The 16,481-nt window shown below is 35.9% G+C and overlaps 1 protein-coding gene across 5 annotated transcripts in view; it reads left to right on the top strand.

Annotated features, from left to right (window-relative positions):
- The window catches only part of PDE4D (phosphodiesterase 4D), an 807,734-nt gene that overhangs the window by 178,789 nt on the left and 612,464 nt on the right, over nucleotides 1-16,481 (top strand). For 2 of the 5 annotated variants that reach the window (XM_065546289.1, XM_005556961.4), the window contains exon 1: nucleotides 11,830-13,140. The exons of 2 other annotated variants lie outside the window; for them this stretch is intronic. Coding sequence is in view for 2 of the 3 variants with exons in the window: in XM_005556961.4 (XP_005557018.1) it covers nucleotides 13,094-13,140 (47 nt within the window). In the remaining variant the exon portion in view is untranslated. Of the gene's footprint in view, nucleotides 1-11,829; nucleotides 13,141-16,481 lie in introns of those variants that run through there. One more of the 5 variants, XM_015451424.3, reaches the window with a different exon arrangement.

Below are 16,481 nucleotides of genomic sequence, written 5' to 3'. Positions count from 1 at the left end.
CTATTGCGCTTTTTTTTTAGGAATGGAATATGCCAATTATAGAGAGAGGCAGGTGAGTTAAAAGTTTCAAGTGCTCAGCATTATAGATTCACCCTCGAGTGAGAATGTTAAAAACAGCAAGGAAGAGTATGTAAAATGCTAGGTGAATGAGAGGGCATCTGTCTGCAATGGGAAACTAGTATTTAATAACTAGCCTTAAATTTATTCAATACTTAAATGCAAAGATTATTCTACTTAATTATACTATATGACTTTGAAACTATTAATCATTCTAAATTATTGGGTTCTAGTTTAAATAGATTTTTGTATTTTTAAGCTTTTAAATGATTGTTTGAAAAAATTTATCTGAATATCCTTTTTTTCCTAAAAAGGAATTCTGCCTTTTGAGTACTAAATTATTCTCTCTATAAATCTAAAAATATCACAGTATTTCTCTTTTTCCATAATCTCTCTCTTTCTCTCGCTCTCTCTCTGTCTCTCTCACCTCTCCTTGTCTGAAACAAACTGAATTTTAATGAAGAAAACTGTGAAAAGGGGTTTGAGAAAATGAAAAGCTAATATTTTGAATGGAAGTGTAATAGATGTCAGTCAGAGAAAAAGAACAGTCTCCAGAACATCTAGATGTGGATACATTGTTAACGCCACTCTGTGCATTTTAATTTAAGCCCCCATGTAACCATTAATTCAATGTCAAGTTCATTCTTTGTGGCTATTCAATATTACAATATAGCATTAATTTTAGATGACTTTATTTCAGGAGGGAAGGAAATAATTTATGAATAGCAACATAAGGTTTCTTATATGATGAATCATCACAATTTTGATTGCAAAAAAAGGAAACTGACTCAGACTAGCTCCTGTAGGAAGGAGGGAACATAGTTACTATGAAGATACAGAATTTCACAGAAACAAGTGTAGCAGGGTCTATTGGATTAGGAAAACTGAAATTAAGGCAGCTACTCTCTTTGGGGCCATATAATCACCGATTTCATTTGTCTCTGTGTTTCTGCTGTTTCCTGCCTTCTCTCTGTAATTGCCACTCTCTCTTTAGTTATCAGTTTGCACTGAACCCAAAATGGTAACTTCAGCCCCCGAGTCTACAGGACATTTTGGTTCAACCCCACCTTGAACTGACTAGCGTCTCAATTTCACTTAGGATCTTTCATATTCCAAAGAGCAAATATTAATATTTGCTGCCCAGTAAATGAAGCAGATGCCAGTGAGTCAAGTTGTCATGCTTTTTCCCATCACATTTTATAATGGTGAAGTGCAGAAAAGGCAAGGTCTTTAGAAGGAACTATAGGCAGACATAAGTAATCATGTTCGGTATAGAGACTGATTTATTAAATATTTATGATAATAAAATACTAAAAAAGTCAATGTCAAGATAATAAGGACTCAACTGAGTCCTTATTATGTACCAGATACTATTCTAGGCATTAGAGGATATACCAAGGACAAAACAGACCAGAAAACCCCACTACCCTTATATACCCCACTACATGCTAATGATAATCCTTAGTCATCTATTTCAAAAATAACTCAAAAATGGAGTGGCAATGTCTCTACATAGTAAATACAAGATGTTGAAATAAAAAAATATATACATATATATATATGTCTTCCTTGTGTATTTCTTTTTTTTTTTTTTGTATTTCCCATGTTGAACTTGCATAGTTTGCTAAATGAAATATTTTAATTTTTAATGTTTCATTTGTGTGTCTGTGTATATATATATGTAATATACATATGTTAGATATACACAAATATATGTATTTGTAAATAACATAGTCATATTTGCTTTTATACCTAACTCTGTTAACTGTCAATGATGTGTAACTATATATGTGCACATGTTAGAAGTGGTTGATGGGGCCTTTGGATTTTAAATGGCATTTTACCTGCAGCCTCTGATGCAACCTCTTCCAGCTTCCTAATAAAGTGACTGAAAACACTGCGAAAAAAAAATATATATATATATAATTTTTAAAAAGTACTAAAAACCAGTACTGGCAGAATATTAAAGAAGCATTAAATTAGATTGACAATATATATGGTAGACCACACATCGTATTCCATTCTAAAAGTAGGTAAAAATAATTTCTTAGTTTTACCTGGACCATACAATACATCTACTATGTCCTACTACTATAGTAGTATATGCAACAATATACTACTTAAGATTTTTTAAAAGAAATACACCAGCAGACCCAAAGGTGGATCAAAACTAAAGAGTTAAGAATAGAAACATCCAGAGGAATACCCTCTTGAGACTATCTACTGGTAAAAGTTCATCACAAGGGTTTTAAAGAGAATAATAACTTTTGTAAGCCCCATCTGACTGAACTGCCTTCCCCAGTAAACCTGTGAGAGTGGAGAGGTTTGAGTATTTTCATGGTAATTTCTTTACCATGTGCCATTTGGCAAATAAAAGAGTTCTTTCTCAGGCAGTACTTTTTACCAAATTCAGAGGTCAGTTAAATATTCTTACAACAACATAAAAATTGGTGGTAAATCCACTATTCCTGAAGGGGAGAAAGACTGGAAGGAAATATACTGACTTGTCTTTTGGGAGTGGAATTATGGATGACTTGATTCTTTCTTGTGTGTTTATTTTGTTTTATTTTTGTATTTCCCATGTTGAACTTGCATGGTTTCCTAAATGAAATAATGTTTCCTCTTAAAAATGAAACTTTAAATGATATTGCATCTATTTAAAAGGAAACTATGTGATAAGTTACAGATTTTATAAATAGATTGTCAAAATGTCTGTTAAACGTTCTTGAGAAAATTACGTCTTTGCTTCAAGCAGTTGTAAAGGAAATGGAATCCACTGACATTACTAATAGCAATTTTAGCATCCATAAATTTGAAATTGTATAAAAATTTTGCATATTCTGGGTATAAAATATTAATGCTTATCATGTAACTTTGCAAAAACTTCATTTTTAAAAGCAATTTTAGGTTCACAGCAAAATTCACAGAAAGGTCCAGAGATATTCCATTTACTCCAACCTCCACACATGCATAGACACCCCATTAACAATATCCCCCCACTAAAGTACATTTTTTACAACTGAACCTACATTGATACATCATTCACTAAAGCATATAGTTTACATTAGAATTTACTGTTAGTGTTGTACATTCTATGGGTTTGCACAAATTTATATTGACGTATACCTGCCATTTTTGTATCATATGGATAATTCCAACATATCTGGAATGTCTGGTCCTGATACCTCTTCTGTCTCTTTAAACTGTGTTCTTTGCCTTTAACTATGCATTGCAATTTTTTCTTCATAGCTGGGCATGTACTGGATAAAAGGAACTCCTGTAAATAGGCCTTAAGTTATGTGGGTGGGCCAGGCGTGGTGGCTCATGCCTGTAATCCCAGAACTTTGAGAGGTGGAGGCAGGCGGATCACCTGAGTTCAGGAGTTTGAGACCAGCGTGGCCAATGTGGTGAAACCTCATCTCTACAAAAAACACAAAAATTAGCCGGGCTTGGTGACACACACCTGTAATCCTAGCTACTGGGGTAGCTGAGGCAGAAGAATTGCTTGAACCTGGGAGGCGGAGGTTGCAGTAAGAACAAAACTCTGCCTCAAAAAAAAAAAAAAAAAAAAAAAAAAAAATGTTATGTGGGTGGTGGTAAGGTGGGCAGTGGAGGGGAAGCTTTTTATCATCCTATATTAGGTTTCAGTCTTTTGGTGAGCCTGGGCCTCTGGATTGTGAATTTCCTAAGTGTTCTTCAGGTTTTTTTTTTTTTTTCTTATACCATAGGTGGGAGAGAATGGCTCAAGTGGGCTGGAATTGAGTATTTCCTTTCTCCCACATGGTAGGCTAGAGTGGGCTGGAGTTGGGCATTTTTCTTTCCCCAGGTCAGTGAGTCTCTGATATAACAAAACAAAATGGAACAAAAATCCCCAGCAGGTTAGGCTCTGATTAACCAGTTTCTCCTCAGGAAGAACCAAGCTTCAGCAGATTTAAAAATGTTTACTTTTTCCCTCTCTTGCTGGAAGCATGAGAGAATCTTTTCTCCAATATTTACTGTGAGAACTTGGTAGCACTCCTGGAGATAAAACACACAGAATTGCGGGGACCTCCCTATTGTTGGGTTCCTCTGGAGTTTTTCAACTTTCAGACTTGCCTGCACCCAGCCTCTAATGATTTGTCAATTATAGTTCAGGTTTTTCTACCCCAGCACTGGTTCTCTTGGAGGTTTCTGCTCCAGTGTGTTGTGATTCTCCATATCCTACTGTCTGTCTCCACCAGTGGTTTGGGCAGAAGTTTGCCGTGTGACCTCACTTCTCTTATGGATCTAAGAAGAGTTGATTTTTCAGTTTGTTCAACATTTTTGTTGTTAGTACAGATTGGCAACTTCCAACCTCCTTATGTGAGGAACTGAAAACTGGATTATGTTACTTTTTTACTGGGAGGGTGGGCGACAGAACTGTCATCAAAGGTTTAATTATCAATCAGTAACAATCAATTAAATCACCAATGAAAGAAAATCTATTTTGGATACATCTAATCAGGATAAATGAAAGAACAGCTATGCACTCTTACAACTTTCTTACTTTTTTTTTTTTTTTTTTTGAGACAGAATTTCACTCTTGTTGCTCAGGCTGGAGTGGAATGCTACGATCTTGGTTCACTCCAACCTCTGCCTCTTGGGTTCTCTCCAAGCAAGACTCTTATCTCAGCCTCCCAAATAGCTGGAATTACAGGCATGCACCACCACACCCAGCTAATTTTGTATTTTTAGCTGAAACCAATTTTGATCATGTTGGTCAGGCTGGTCTTGAACTCCTGACCTCAGGTGATCCACCCACCTCGGCCTCCCAAAATGCTGAGATTATAGGCGTGAGCCCCTGTGCCTGGCCAACATTTCTCTTTGTGTTGCTCAAAATGACTTCATTCTTGGCCTGAACCATTCTTGGTATGGTTGGTCCAGCAACTATTATCTGGTTTAAAGGAGACTGGAGGTCAGGCTAAAATCTAGTTTTGCAGATACCCACACATTTGAACTGGAGTGAAATAAACATATGATAAGATCAGGATATTTGATCAGATATTTCATCTAGGAAGTAGACATAGGTTTAACATTGATAGAATCCAGCTCTGAATGAATTCTGCTTCCAGCACCAGCTACAGTGTTCATCTGGACATGGAAAACAAAAATAAATCAGCTATTCATGTATATTTTTTAGACTTGGTATTGGTTTAGCTAATAATATTAGTAGACTATCTGAATCCTTGAATATATATTTGAATTTAACTATCCAGCTTTGAGTTTAGAGGTTAGATTTTTCAAGTGTCTATCTGCCAAATGTTAGAAACTTGGGTTTGATATTCCAATATTTAGATGTTAACTATGAATGACTATTCTTCCATAATAAATATTAAATATATATTTTTCTTCATTGCTGTTTGAATTATGCAAATAACACATGAACATATTCACATTTAAAAGATTAATCTATTTAGAAATATGTAAAATAAAAGGTGGAAATGCTTTTTTAATGCTTCCTTTTTGAATGCTTCTACTTGTACTACTTTATTTCAAGGGTAATCAGTTTGTCAATAGTTTGGTGTGTATCCTTCCAGTTCTTTACCTCTGCATTGGCATAAATTTGTATATTAGCACAGACATATATTTAAATTGATAAATTTATACTTAAGATATTATTCTGCAAGTCAGAGAGTTTTTGTTTTTAACTAGCATTATTTCAAATATTTTCCCAAGTCGTTTGTAGGAATCTATAATATTCCATAATATGAGAGAGGGAAAGAGAGAGAGAGAGAGAAAGGGAGTATGTGTGTGTGTGTTTGTGTATAAGTGTTTTTTTTATGGGGTCTTGCTTGTTGCCCGGGCTGGAGTGCAGTGGTGTGGTCTTGGCTTACTGCATCCTTGACCTCTTGGGTTCAAGCAGTCCTCCAACTTTGGCCTCCTGAGTAGCTAGGACTACAGGTGTGTGCCACCACACCTGGTTAATTTTTCAATTTTTTTCTAGAGATGCGGTCTTGCTCTGTTGCACAGACTGGTCTGGACCTCCTGGCCTCGAGCAATCCTCCAATCCTCCTGCCTCCTGCCTCGGCCTCCCAAAGTGTTGGGATTACAGGTGTGAGTCACCATGCCCAGCTGATAATATGAGTAGATTTTGAAGTTGGGCTTTATTACATGAGAAATATTTTTGCTCCTTTGAATTTTCTAAACAAATATGATACAAAGCCTTTAGAAAAGCTTAAGATATAAATGAAATGCAATTCCATTTCAGAAGTAGTTTTGACATTACATTATTTGTATTTTTTATTTTTTTTCCATTTTGATTCAAGTGAATTGCAAAACAAATGATTGGTATTTTATTATATTTTACTAAGCAAATTTTAAAAGTGTGTGCAAACAACATTTAAAGAACTCGTCTTATTAAAAAGTATTTTTCTATAATTAAAATATTTAAAATTATAATAAGTTAAAATTATTAAAATTATAATAATCTAAGAGTTTGTATTACTTCCATACTATAGATAAGGAAATTGTGTCTCAAAGAGGTTGAATGAGTTGGTCAAAATTACACAAAAAGTAAAAGGCAGAACCTGAAAATAAGGGTTCACATCTTAGGACTCCAAGACAGTATACACGTTTGACTTTTTTGTCTTTAAATTTGCTGTGAACATTTTTCCACATTTGATTTTTAAGTATAAATATTAAGTGCCTTCTTTGTATTTTAGTATTAGGCATCCTAAGTCTTCTACTTACAAAAAAATATTAAAAGTGAAATTTAGCAAGCATTCTAAATATTCCAATTATGAAATATATTTCATATTATGAACTCATATTATGAGTTTTTCTTCTGTAAAAGTATTTATCATTTAAGATTAGAAGATTTAAGCTTGAGGAATATGATCCAAAATGGTTTGTTATACTAATTGAATCATGAAAAGTCCCAACAAAGCATTTTTGTTGGTTTTAGATGATGAAACTAGGTGTTTAATGAATTTATCTTTTCTTTTCCAATTGGTGATTGTACCCTGGGTTATGAGAATATGTAGAAATTGAATGGAGTAGCTACTAGCAACTTGCTGAAACATGATGCAGTTCCCTGACTCTCAGCAATTGAAACCACGGCTTCATGAAAGGCTTCTCTTATTTCAGTTATAAATGTGCAGAACAGCATGCCTTCAGACTTTGCTAGAACTTGCCAGAAGTGGAAAGTCATGACTATCAACATGGTTATTAGTTAACATTGACTGAGTACCAACAATGTTTTTGGTGTCATAAATATAGAGAGGAAGACACTGTTCTGTTCCTGGGGGATTGGCTTTCTGTAAAAGTGGGATAGAGAATCTGGTCTTGAATGTTCTTTTCTTGCTGGGAGGTGGGGTTGAGGGCACAGTCACTTCCAGTCTCATTCTAATGGCACTCTCACCTCTTTATTGATGATACATGCAATAAAAAGAAAAAAATGTGTAATTACACATACATACATACATGTGAAAAGCACATGTAAATTTTATTTTTTATTGGTAAAAAATATATATTTATGGGGGGAGCTTGAGGCAAGAAGTCACATCCTGCAAGATATCCAGGTGACTGTAGCTTCTATATCCTAGTGTATAACATATTTATACTATTATAAATAGTATATAGAATATGCTAAGAAAAGTACATAGAGGTTTTTGTATGTGTAAATATATTTATATGAACCCAATATGTAGAATAGAGTGACCAAGTGTTTTGTTTTTGACATCTGAGGCACAAAAGTAATCCAGTCTCTTGAAAGAATGGGGACTTTCCAAACATATCTGAACTGATTATTGGTATTCATATAAGATAAATAAGTCATCTTTTAGGTCTTTGTTGTTTGATGTCTAAATATATAGGAGTTTCAATTTTATTTCATCAAAGTTATTTAGGAGGCAAACATTGACATTAGCTATTGATTATACCAAAATGCGATGGTGACAAAACAATATACCTTAACATTTGGCATTGAAGTTCCTTTCTGAAAATGAAACTCAGGGAAAATCAATGAAGTAACTCATCACACCCTCTGATAAGTACAAGTGACTAAAGAGTTTAGGAAACACCCAACCTCAGAAACTAGGGTGTGACTTTATTATGCTATGCTTATACTAGCATAAAGGTTTAACTTAATCATTCTATTACGCTCATTGTGAAGGAAGTTTGTAAGTTGAAGGCATTTTAAGAGTATGAAATATTGAAACTGATAATACAAAGATAAGAATTTGTGTAGAAACTATTCTGTATTTATACATTATGTTTTTGTAAATTTTTTTAAAGAGCCAGACTTTCTTTGTATATATAATCAAACTTTGAGATAAAACTAGTTAAAGCAGAAGAACTCTTGTTAAAACAGCACAAAGTACCTGGCTTCCTAGACCCAGCACAAAGTACCTTGCCCCTGAGCTGACCTGATGCAACTTTGAAAAACCATAGGGTTCCCAGGAACTTAGTTTGAAAACCTTCACTCTTATGAGCATAACCCTATAACCATGAGAGAAAAGGGCTTTATTGAAAAAGGACATGGGACACTGACTAGTTTAATACTTCTGGCTCTGATTCTGGATGCATTAAGCAATCTTTCAATGAAAATGTTGAATTACAGTATTTTGGTTTACTCTGAGTTTGTAGTTTATCGATTGAGTTTTTTCTTAAATCAGCCTCATCTAAGGGTAGTTAATATAAATTCACTTACTCTTGTGCTTGCTGTGGGATTAAAATTTTTAAAAACCACAAAACAAAACAAGAAACCAGTCTTTGTTCTAGTAGAGCTGAGATTACACCATAGCTCTAGGGACTTCACTGAGGTTATGCCAATGTATGGTACCCTGCTAATAATTCGTACTCCTGTATTGATAAAAATAATGGGGCTGAGATTAGCCATAAAGATCATCTGATATTTCTTTTTAATTTTTTAGAGACAGAGTCTATGTTTCCCAGCCTGGTCTTGAACTGGGCTCAAGTTATCCTCCTGCCTCATCCTTGCAAGTAGTTAGGACTACAGGCATGAGCAACCAGAACTGGCTTCCTAGTATTTCTTAAAAGTTTCATGAAAGGATGATTATCTTTTAGTGTAACAAAATAGACTAGCATTACCCTAGCTCAACAACATTTTTTCATTTTTGACAACTTGTTTTTAAATTACAAACCTATTAGTTCTGCCTAACTGTTATTTCTTGAAGGCCATACATTTAGGAAGTGTTAAATTTTTAAAGTATCAGCATATAAATTAGTGGACATAACGCTTAAGACCCTCTTTCTAATATAAATGGAATAAAATGCTGGGAATGAGTTATTTCTATTTTCTAAGCAAGTCTATTCTTTGACATTTGTTGCCTTGAGTCTGCAAAAATATTCAATTTTGGATTGTTTAATAATGTGTAGTCTTGATTCTCTAAACTGTGAAATAAATTACTTTTTTTCTTTGCTATCTTTCAAGCAGAAATTTGGCTTTTCTGTTATTTATCATAGTTTCTCAGTTGTGTTTCCTTTTGTTCTAATTTGTTAGACTTTATTCTAGACAGTTGCATGTATAAAAATAAAAATGAAAATCCAAGGAAAATTCACTTTAAAAATATTCAGCTAAAATATCCCCTTAGTTTAAGTATATATAGTAGTTTAATGACCAAATCATTTATATTTTATTTATGAAGTGCTTTGCTTATATCATTGCCCACAATTGGAAATGTAGCTAACAAGTATTGGGTGTTGGACTGTGTGGTAGTAGAGAAAGACTCAGATATATTCTTACTATCCTATCACCCATAGGTGACACTTTGACATATGAACAGAGTAGAATAGAATGGACTAAGAAAATAATGTCAGATAAATGATGTTCATTACAAAGGAAAATATATTTTTACATCTTTTTAAAAAATCTTTGCATTTGCTACTTTCCATGGAGACCTACTCTCTTGTATAGTATAAGGACTAAATGTTAGTTTTAAAATAATTAAAACCCTTCATTATCATCATCATTATCAAAGATCACTAACCGGAGTCAAATAATTTGAATTCTCTTCCAGGTCTACGGCTCACAGGATGCCTGATAATGAACAAATACAACCTTTTTGGCATCTCTAAAATGGGCATAATAAATTTCTTAATCTCCTCAGCATAATTCTGTGATGCTAAAATAATACATATAACAATAATATTTTAGAAAGTATGAAAGTATAACAAGGTGGCATTATGATTATAGAGGTGCTAGAATATTGTGGTAATGTGTACAGGCTCTGGAGCCAGACTTCCTTGATTCAGATAGTGAATCACTAGATATTTAACCTCAGACAGGCTACTTAATATCTGAGTGCCTCAATAGCCTCGTCTGGAGAACAGGGCTAGTAACAGTCCTTAACTCATAGTGTTGTTGTGTGGATTAAATGGGGTAATACTGTAACTCTCTTAGAATGGGACCTGGGGCATTATAAAAGTTCCTAGCTCTTAAATAATAATATTTAAATATCTAATATAACATCAAAATTTTAATTACTTCATTCAAAACATTCAAAGCTTGTTAAAAACAATGTAGGCTGAAGTTTTCTGGGCCAGATTACAAATGACCTTATGGAAGAGATGTAGTCCCTTTAGCCAAAAGAGGTCATGAGGACACTGCCTAGGCTACAGGAAATCTCAACAAATATTCTCAAGATTCTTTTATGGTGCAGCGGCATCATTCTGAACCTCCAAGTCCAAATTGCTTTTAAGGAATCACCCAGTTCTTCTTCCTCCTAGGAATACTCCTATTAGGATCATCTTTTGATCAAAATGAAAATTCCCCCAATTATGGTGGTTTTTAAGATTAGTTTTCTTTATACTAGGTTTTGAATTTATGGGACATGCCCTCCACCCAATCTTGGGTAATATTTTCTGCAATGACAGGACCTCACTGGGGAAATCCTAAGTGAAGATAATAGCATGTTATATTAAGTGGTGCCAGTATTCCATTTAATATTAAGCAATTGCATAACAGGCTTTTTAAATACCTAAGTTAAAAGTGGTACATTAATGTTGAGTATACTTCTACTGCAAAGTCCATTCTCCCACTGATTTCAAACAAATACCATTTAAGTGCCAACCTACTATTACAAGAGTTTACTATTTTATTCTTGCTCCAAAATGGCATCAACAGTGATGGGGTGCTTTCGGGGGATTATTGAACAGAATTTTTGCAACAAAGGAGCAAGCATGGGGAAATGCAAAACATCAATGATAGGGATTGCAACGTTTTATCTCAGCATTCCTCATATCTACACACCCCCTAATCAAATGAGCAGTTTTATGGCATGCGCAATTGCAATTGAAGTATAACTGACTTCTGCAGAACTGGCTTCCATAGGATTTCCTGTCCAAAAATCACCATGTGGTCATCTGCAGCTACATGGTTACAAATCATCAAGTAAGCAAGGCTTCCCCACCCCAGTATTCTTTTTTTAAGGAGTCAAATCCACCAAACTCTATCATTTGCAAATTATCTCTGGACTTATTTTATTCCCTTTTTTTTCATTGGGTAAAAAGGAAAACAAGCAAACAAAAAATCCTCCCTCCGTATTTGTTCAAGGCGTAATTTCCCTGCGAGGTGTTTTACAGGCTTCTCCTTGTTTAGCTTTTCTTGCCTGGTAATTACTTACTGAAAGAAATCTGCTCTTCCAGAGCGAGCTATTCCTTTAACCCCTTTTGCTTGCTCTTCCTTGGAGGCTAGCAAGGAGTGTGCGGCTCTGCAATGTCTGGGAACCCACCTAGAGGGCCCCCTTGACGCCAGCACATCCCCTGTCAGACAGCAGTCTCTGCAGCCGAGCCAGGCTGCTGCAGAGTTAATGTACAGTACCACGGAGCCTGCAAGTGTCCTGAGCTGATCAGAGCTGGGGCGGCACAGCCCAGGGCAGACAAGGCGGCTGCGAGGATTCCAAAGGTTCTGCTAGAAATTCGGCGCTGGGGGACTCCAGCAGGAGCCTGTTGCCATTGTGTTTTAAAAGCATGCAAGGTCTGTATAGCTTGGGCATGAGAATCTTTCAGAAGATGTCAGAGCATCAGAATAAATGACACCTATTGGAAAACTGAATTTGGGGTGAAAAAAGAGATTGAGAGAGAGAGGGAAAAAAAAGAGAAAAGAAAGACATCGGGGGAAGAAATTCTTAGACAACGTCTGACTTGCAGCTGTGAAATTCATTTTCTTTCCAAGGCAAAATATGAAACGCTCCCACATGGTTTTGATAATAACAAATTAAAGGGGATTCTGCAGTGAAAAGATCAATAGCTTAGTCATTTTACTCAAAGAGAACAGGCAGCCTTATTATGGGGTTAGGCAACAGAAAGGAATTTCATCGTGACAGCACCTTCTGAAGTCATGATGGTAGTTAATGGTAATCTTGTCCTGCAAAGCAGAAATTACTCGTTGCCTTCCTACTTTTGCAGTTGAACCAGCAATTCTGAAATCTGGGAAAGAAGTTGGCTTTGGTGATACGTGGTTTGTAGCCCCTCTGCCCAGGCCTTTGTCCGACACGTCTCAGAAGGTAACACTGCGTTAAAGTGACCACACATGAATATGTGCCTAAGAAAGAAGAAAAAGCAATATTCATTTCTAAAGGACAGCATGGCAAAGCAACCTGAAGTTTTCCATTTCCCTTCTAACACTTCTTTAACAAGGATATCAAGAAACTGTCTTTTGACGCCTTTCTTCTCACATTCCAGAGTCCTTCCTTAAGGATGCATTAATTTACACTCAAGGTGGTTAGATTTTACCAGGACAATATTTGCCACCATTTAGGATTAGTAGTTGAACTGGTTATTTTAGTGTGTTGACTAACTAGTGGAACCTAAATGGATGGACCCATACCTGCAGTGCTCTGTGATGTTTCTTTTTTCAAATCCTGGAAGGCCTTTTGTAACTGGAATTTGTTTTTATTGGTGGGGGGAAATTTTGTGTTTTCTTTTGGAATTCAATACTTGTTGCAATAATTGCCCACGATAGCTGCTCAAACAAGAGAGTTGGAATTCATCTGTAAAAATCACTACATGTAACATAGGAGACAAGAAAAATATTAATGACAGAAGATCTGCGAACATGATGCACGTGAATAATTTTCCCTTTAGAAGGCATTCCTGGATATGGTGAGTAATCAATATTCCCTTCAGTTTGTAAAACTCAGAATTATAAGGTACCAGATGAGGATTTGTCTTGAACTAGAGTATTGGTATCAAGTGAGAATGAAAAGTAAACTGTGCAAAACCGAATATTGTCTGAGAAAGTAATGGTTATGCAATAAAAATTACTTTGTTAATATGAAGCATCCCCAGATAAGTCAAGCGTGAGAACTTGAGAACATTTAAATTGCTACTATTTCATGGAGGAAAAAAAAAACTTTGAGAATGGCAACAATTTAATAAATTTTTTAAAAGGTGGGGCTTAGGGTTTGTTTTTTGTTGTTTTGCTATTTTTATTTGAAAATTCCCTGGGGAAGGGCACACATGAATTTCTGATATCTCATATCAATTTGTCTGAATTTCCAAAAGAAGGTTAAGGGAAACAGAATGTTGACTCAATTTTAAAATAATATGAAAATGTGTTGGTGCCTCACAGTTAAGAATATTTTAGGTATTCAAGAAATATTTCTACCAGAATGAAGCAGTAGAATTCTAGTAGAATTCTAACATATGAATCAGGAAGTGCTCAGGCTCTCATAGAACTTGCTTTGTGCCTTGATATTTGGTCATATATTAAGGTTCAATGCAATACATTAAAGTCCCTGGACATGTGATACCATGTGCCATTTCTTGCTGGAGTTTATGATTAAATGTGTATAGGAACTCATTGCTGAGGGTATTTATAAGAGCAAAGGGTCATTATTTTAAAATTGCTTGTTTTTGCCTTACCTTTTGGGTCAGCTGGATTCTGACTTTCATAGAAACTTTGTCAATGCATAATAAAGGCACATGTTAAGGCTTTGTGTCTGCTAACATGGGTTGTTTTGGATATGCAGTGCGTCTGATTTTGAAAGTATATCTTTCAGGTAAATGTTCTGGCTGGACTCTGGATGAATAACAGTTATCTAAATATAGGTTTCTGAAGGTTTTCCAACTGCTTTTATGACAGTGTCTCAAATGAAAGCTCCCTGAGAGCTTAAGGTACCACCGAAATCACCTGCTGGTTTGTTACGGAGTTTTTGGCTTTCAGCTAAAAAATCCATTGCAGAGAAGGATGGGAGACATCCTCTCCCACTCTATGCAGGTGCTTATTTTCTAACATCACCAGATCCATCCAGAGTCGATGCTGTGGCGTATCTACCTTTTTTGCTGACCAGAGCTACTATCCCCAGTCTCTAGAGTGCTTGGGTGACATGCCTGCAAACCTCGGTGGCCCACTTCCAACTGCATCACCAGAGTTTCCTAGTCAGGGGGAGCCTTGGTGCCATCGCCTTGCTTGTTCTGTTGGCGAGGGTCAGGCATCAGCAGTGAGGTCCTCATTATTCTTACAGACAAATTCACATCAATAGTCTTTAATCTTGAGATTAAAAGATCTTGGAAACAGTTCCTGGCACATAGTAGGCATTTGTCAATATTTTTTCTTCTATGCCTTATGCTTTTCTTCAAAGTTCATTTTATACCTCTTAAGATTTGCTTGGGAGGGGAAATTACCAGTCTCCTTTCTATCACGTGTACCTTGCTACAAAGCAACAGTTTTTGTTCTACCTAAGTTCTGTTGTTTGAGCCCATTTGTTTATGTTGTAATACATAGGATCCATGTACTCTTTGAATGCCTGCCATTATAACCACCTTTTGTTGCATTAGCCTCACGTATACTTTCGACTTGAAAGAAATAAGCTATTCAACTCGGTAGTTTTGGAAAGAATGCAAATTTGCTTATTCATGCTCCTCTAGATCTGTAACACATATGTTTGAAAGCTGAAAGGAGAAGTTGAGAGTCCTGGTGGTTTTCTTTTGTGCCTGGAACTAGGTAACCCTTCATCTGTTTCACTGCATGCCATACCAATCTGTTGTTGTTGTTGTGACCAAACTGAACCAATGTAGAATGTTAATGCTCTGTATAACTACTCTTCCCGGGCCTCTTAAAAGGATTCATTAATATGATGTTGGACTCAAAGGAAGGAGGTGGTGGTTTTTTTCCAGGTGACCTAATTAATTTTGTGCTTGATTCTTGACTTTCCCAATTGTTGTTGTTTTCCTCTTATTTATAGCCTCCCCTTCCAATACTGCAGTAAGAGATTCTAGGGGTTTGTTGACAGAAAACCTTCTTTCCCTTTGTCCTACTGTAAGATCCCGTGTAGGGTGAGATTTCAGGCTCATGAATTATCGTGCTTAGAATAAAGGGCTTGCCAAATTGCTCTTTTCATCTCCAAAGACTCCCCCTATCCTCATTCTCACATTTAGGTCCTTTTCTTCATGAAGGGGCAGATCAGAAGTTGGCAACAGACCAATGCTAAGGAATAATAAACATTGTAAAAGAGATACGTGCTTTGGTTTCACGAGCCCTAGCTTATGTCTAGAAAGACTCTATACCCTTTGGAGAGGCAGGACTTGGCATGTGCTGGTCCTCTTTCTCTCCTGCTTTTTGAGGAAAGCAAGAATGAGAAAAAGCTGAGACACAGGAGGTCTAGGGTCGTCTTCAAAAGTTTACCAGAAGTAGTGATTGAAATAGAAGCCTATGCACACAGTCCCTACTTGGACTCTCATCCTCCTGCCCTAGGACTGGTGTGTTGATTGTTGAGCAATAGTATTACAAATTCACCATTTATCAGTTATGAGTTAAAGTTAATAAGTGGTCCTATTACTTGGCTTAATAGAACACTACTCCTTCAGTGCTAAAAGAGTGGTATGAAGAATGTGTCATTCTTCTTTGAAGCTACATTAGAAATATTTGCTGGTGGATTTTATTGCGAAGGCTTCTTTCCATTACACTTTTCAGCCTTTTTACTGCCAAGCCAAACAAAGATAAGGGTTTGCCTCACTGGATAGATAAGTACTATATAGCTCTTCTTATTTTTTCTTCTGGCTAGTTGTGAGAATGGAGAGCCTGGCATTCAGGAACAAGTATGGCATGGTCGAAAGAAGGGAAATGCAAGTCAGCTTTCTAGGAATTCAAATTTCATCTAGCAGCAATTAAGAGGACTCTTTAGAAGCATTATGACCTGGAATCACATGCCAGGGTCTAACATGACATAACACAGTGTGACTAACATGTTCAGCTTTTTGCCTTACTTAAAATATATATAATACGTTTTTATAATCTTATTTGTAAAAATAGTCTAATTTCATGCCAGAAACATTAAGGCTATATTGAATGCAATTGAATTTCACAGTTAAACAGTTTAGGAGGGCATTTTATTTAAATACCTTTGCATCCTTTTAATGATGGATTCAAATGGCTAAAAGGACAGTGGAAGATAGAAGCTGAAGGCCCTGGCTAGGAGAGGCTGTGGAATGCTGCCATGGAG

This window comes from Macaca fascicularis, chromosome 6, assembly GCF_037993035.2.
Source record: "Macaca fascicularis isolate 582-1 chromosome 6, T2T-MFA8v1.1".
Classification (NCBI taxonomy): Eukaryota; Metazoa; Chordata; class Mammalia; order Primates; family Cercopithecidae; genus Macaca; species Macaca fascicularis.
Note: the sequence above shows the minus strand (reverse complement) of the source record. Positions and strands in the feature narration are given on the sequence as shown.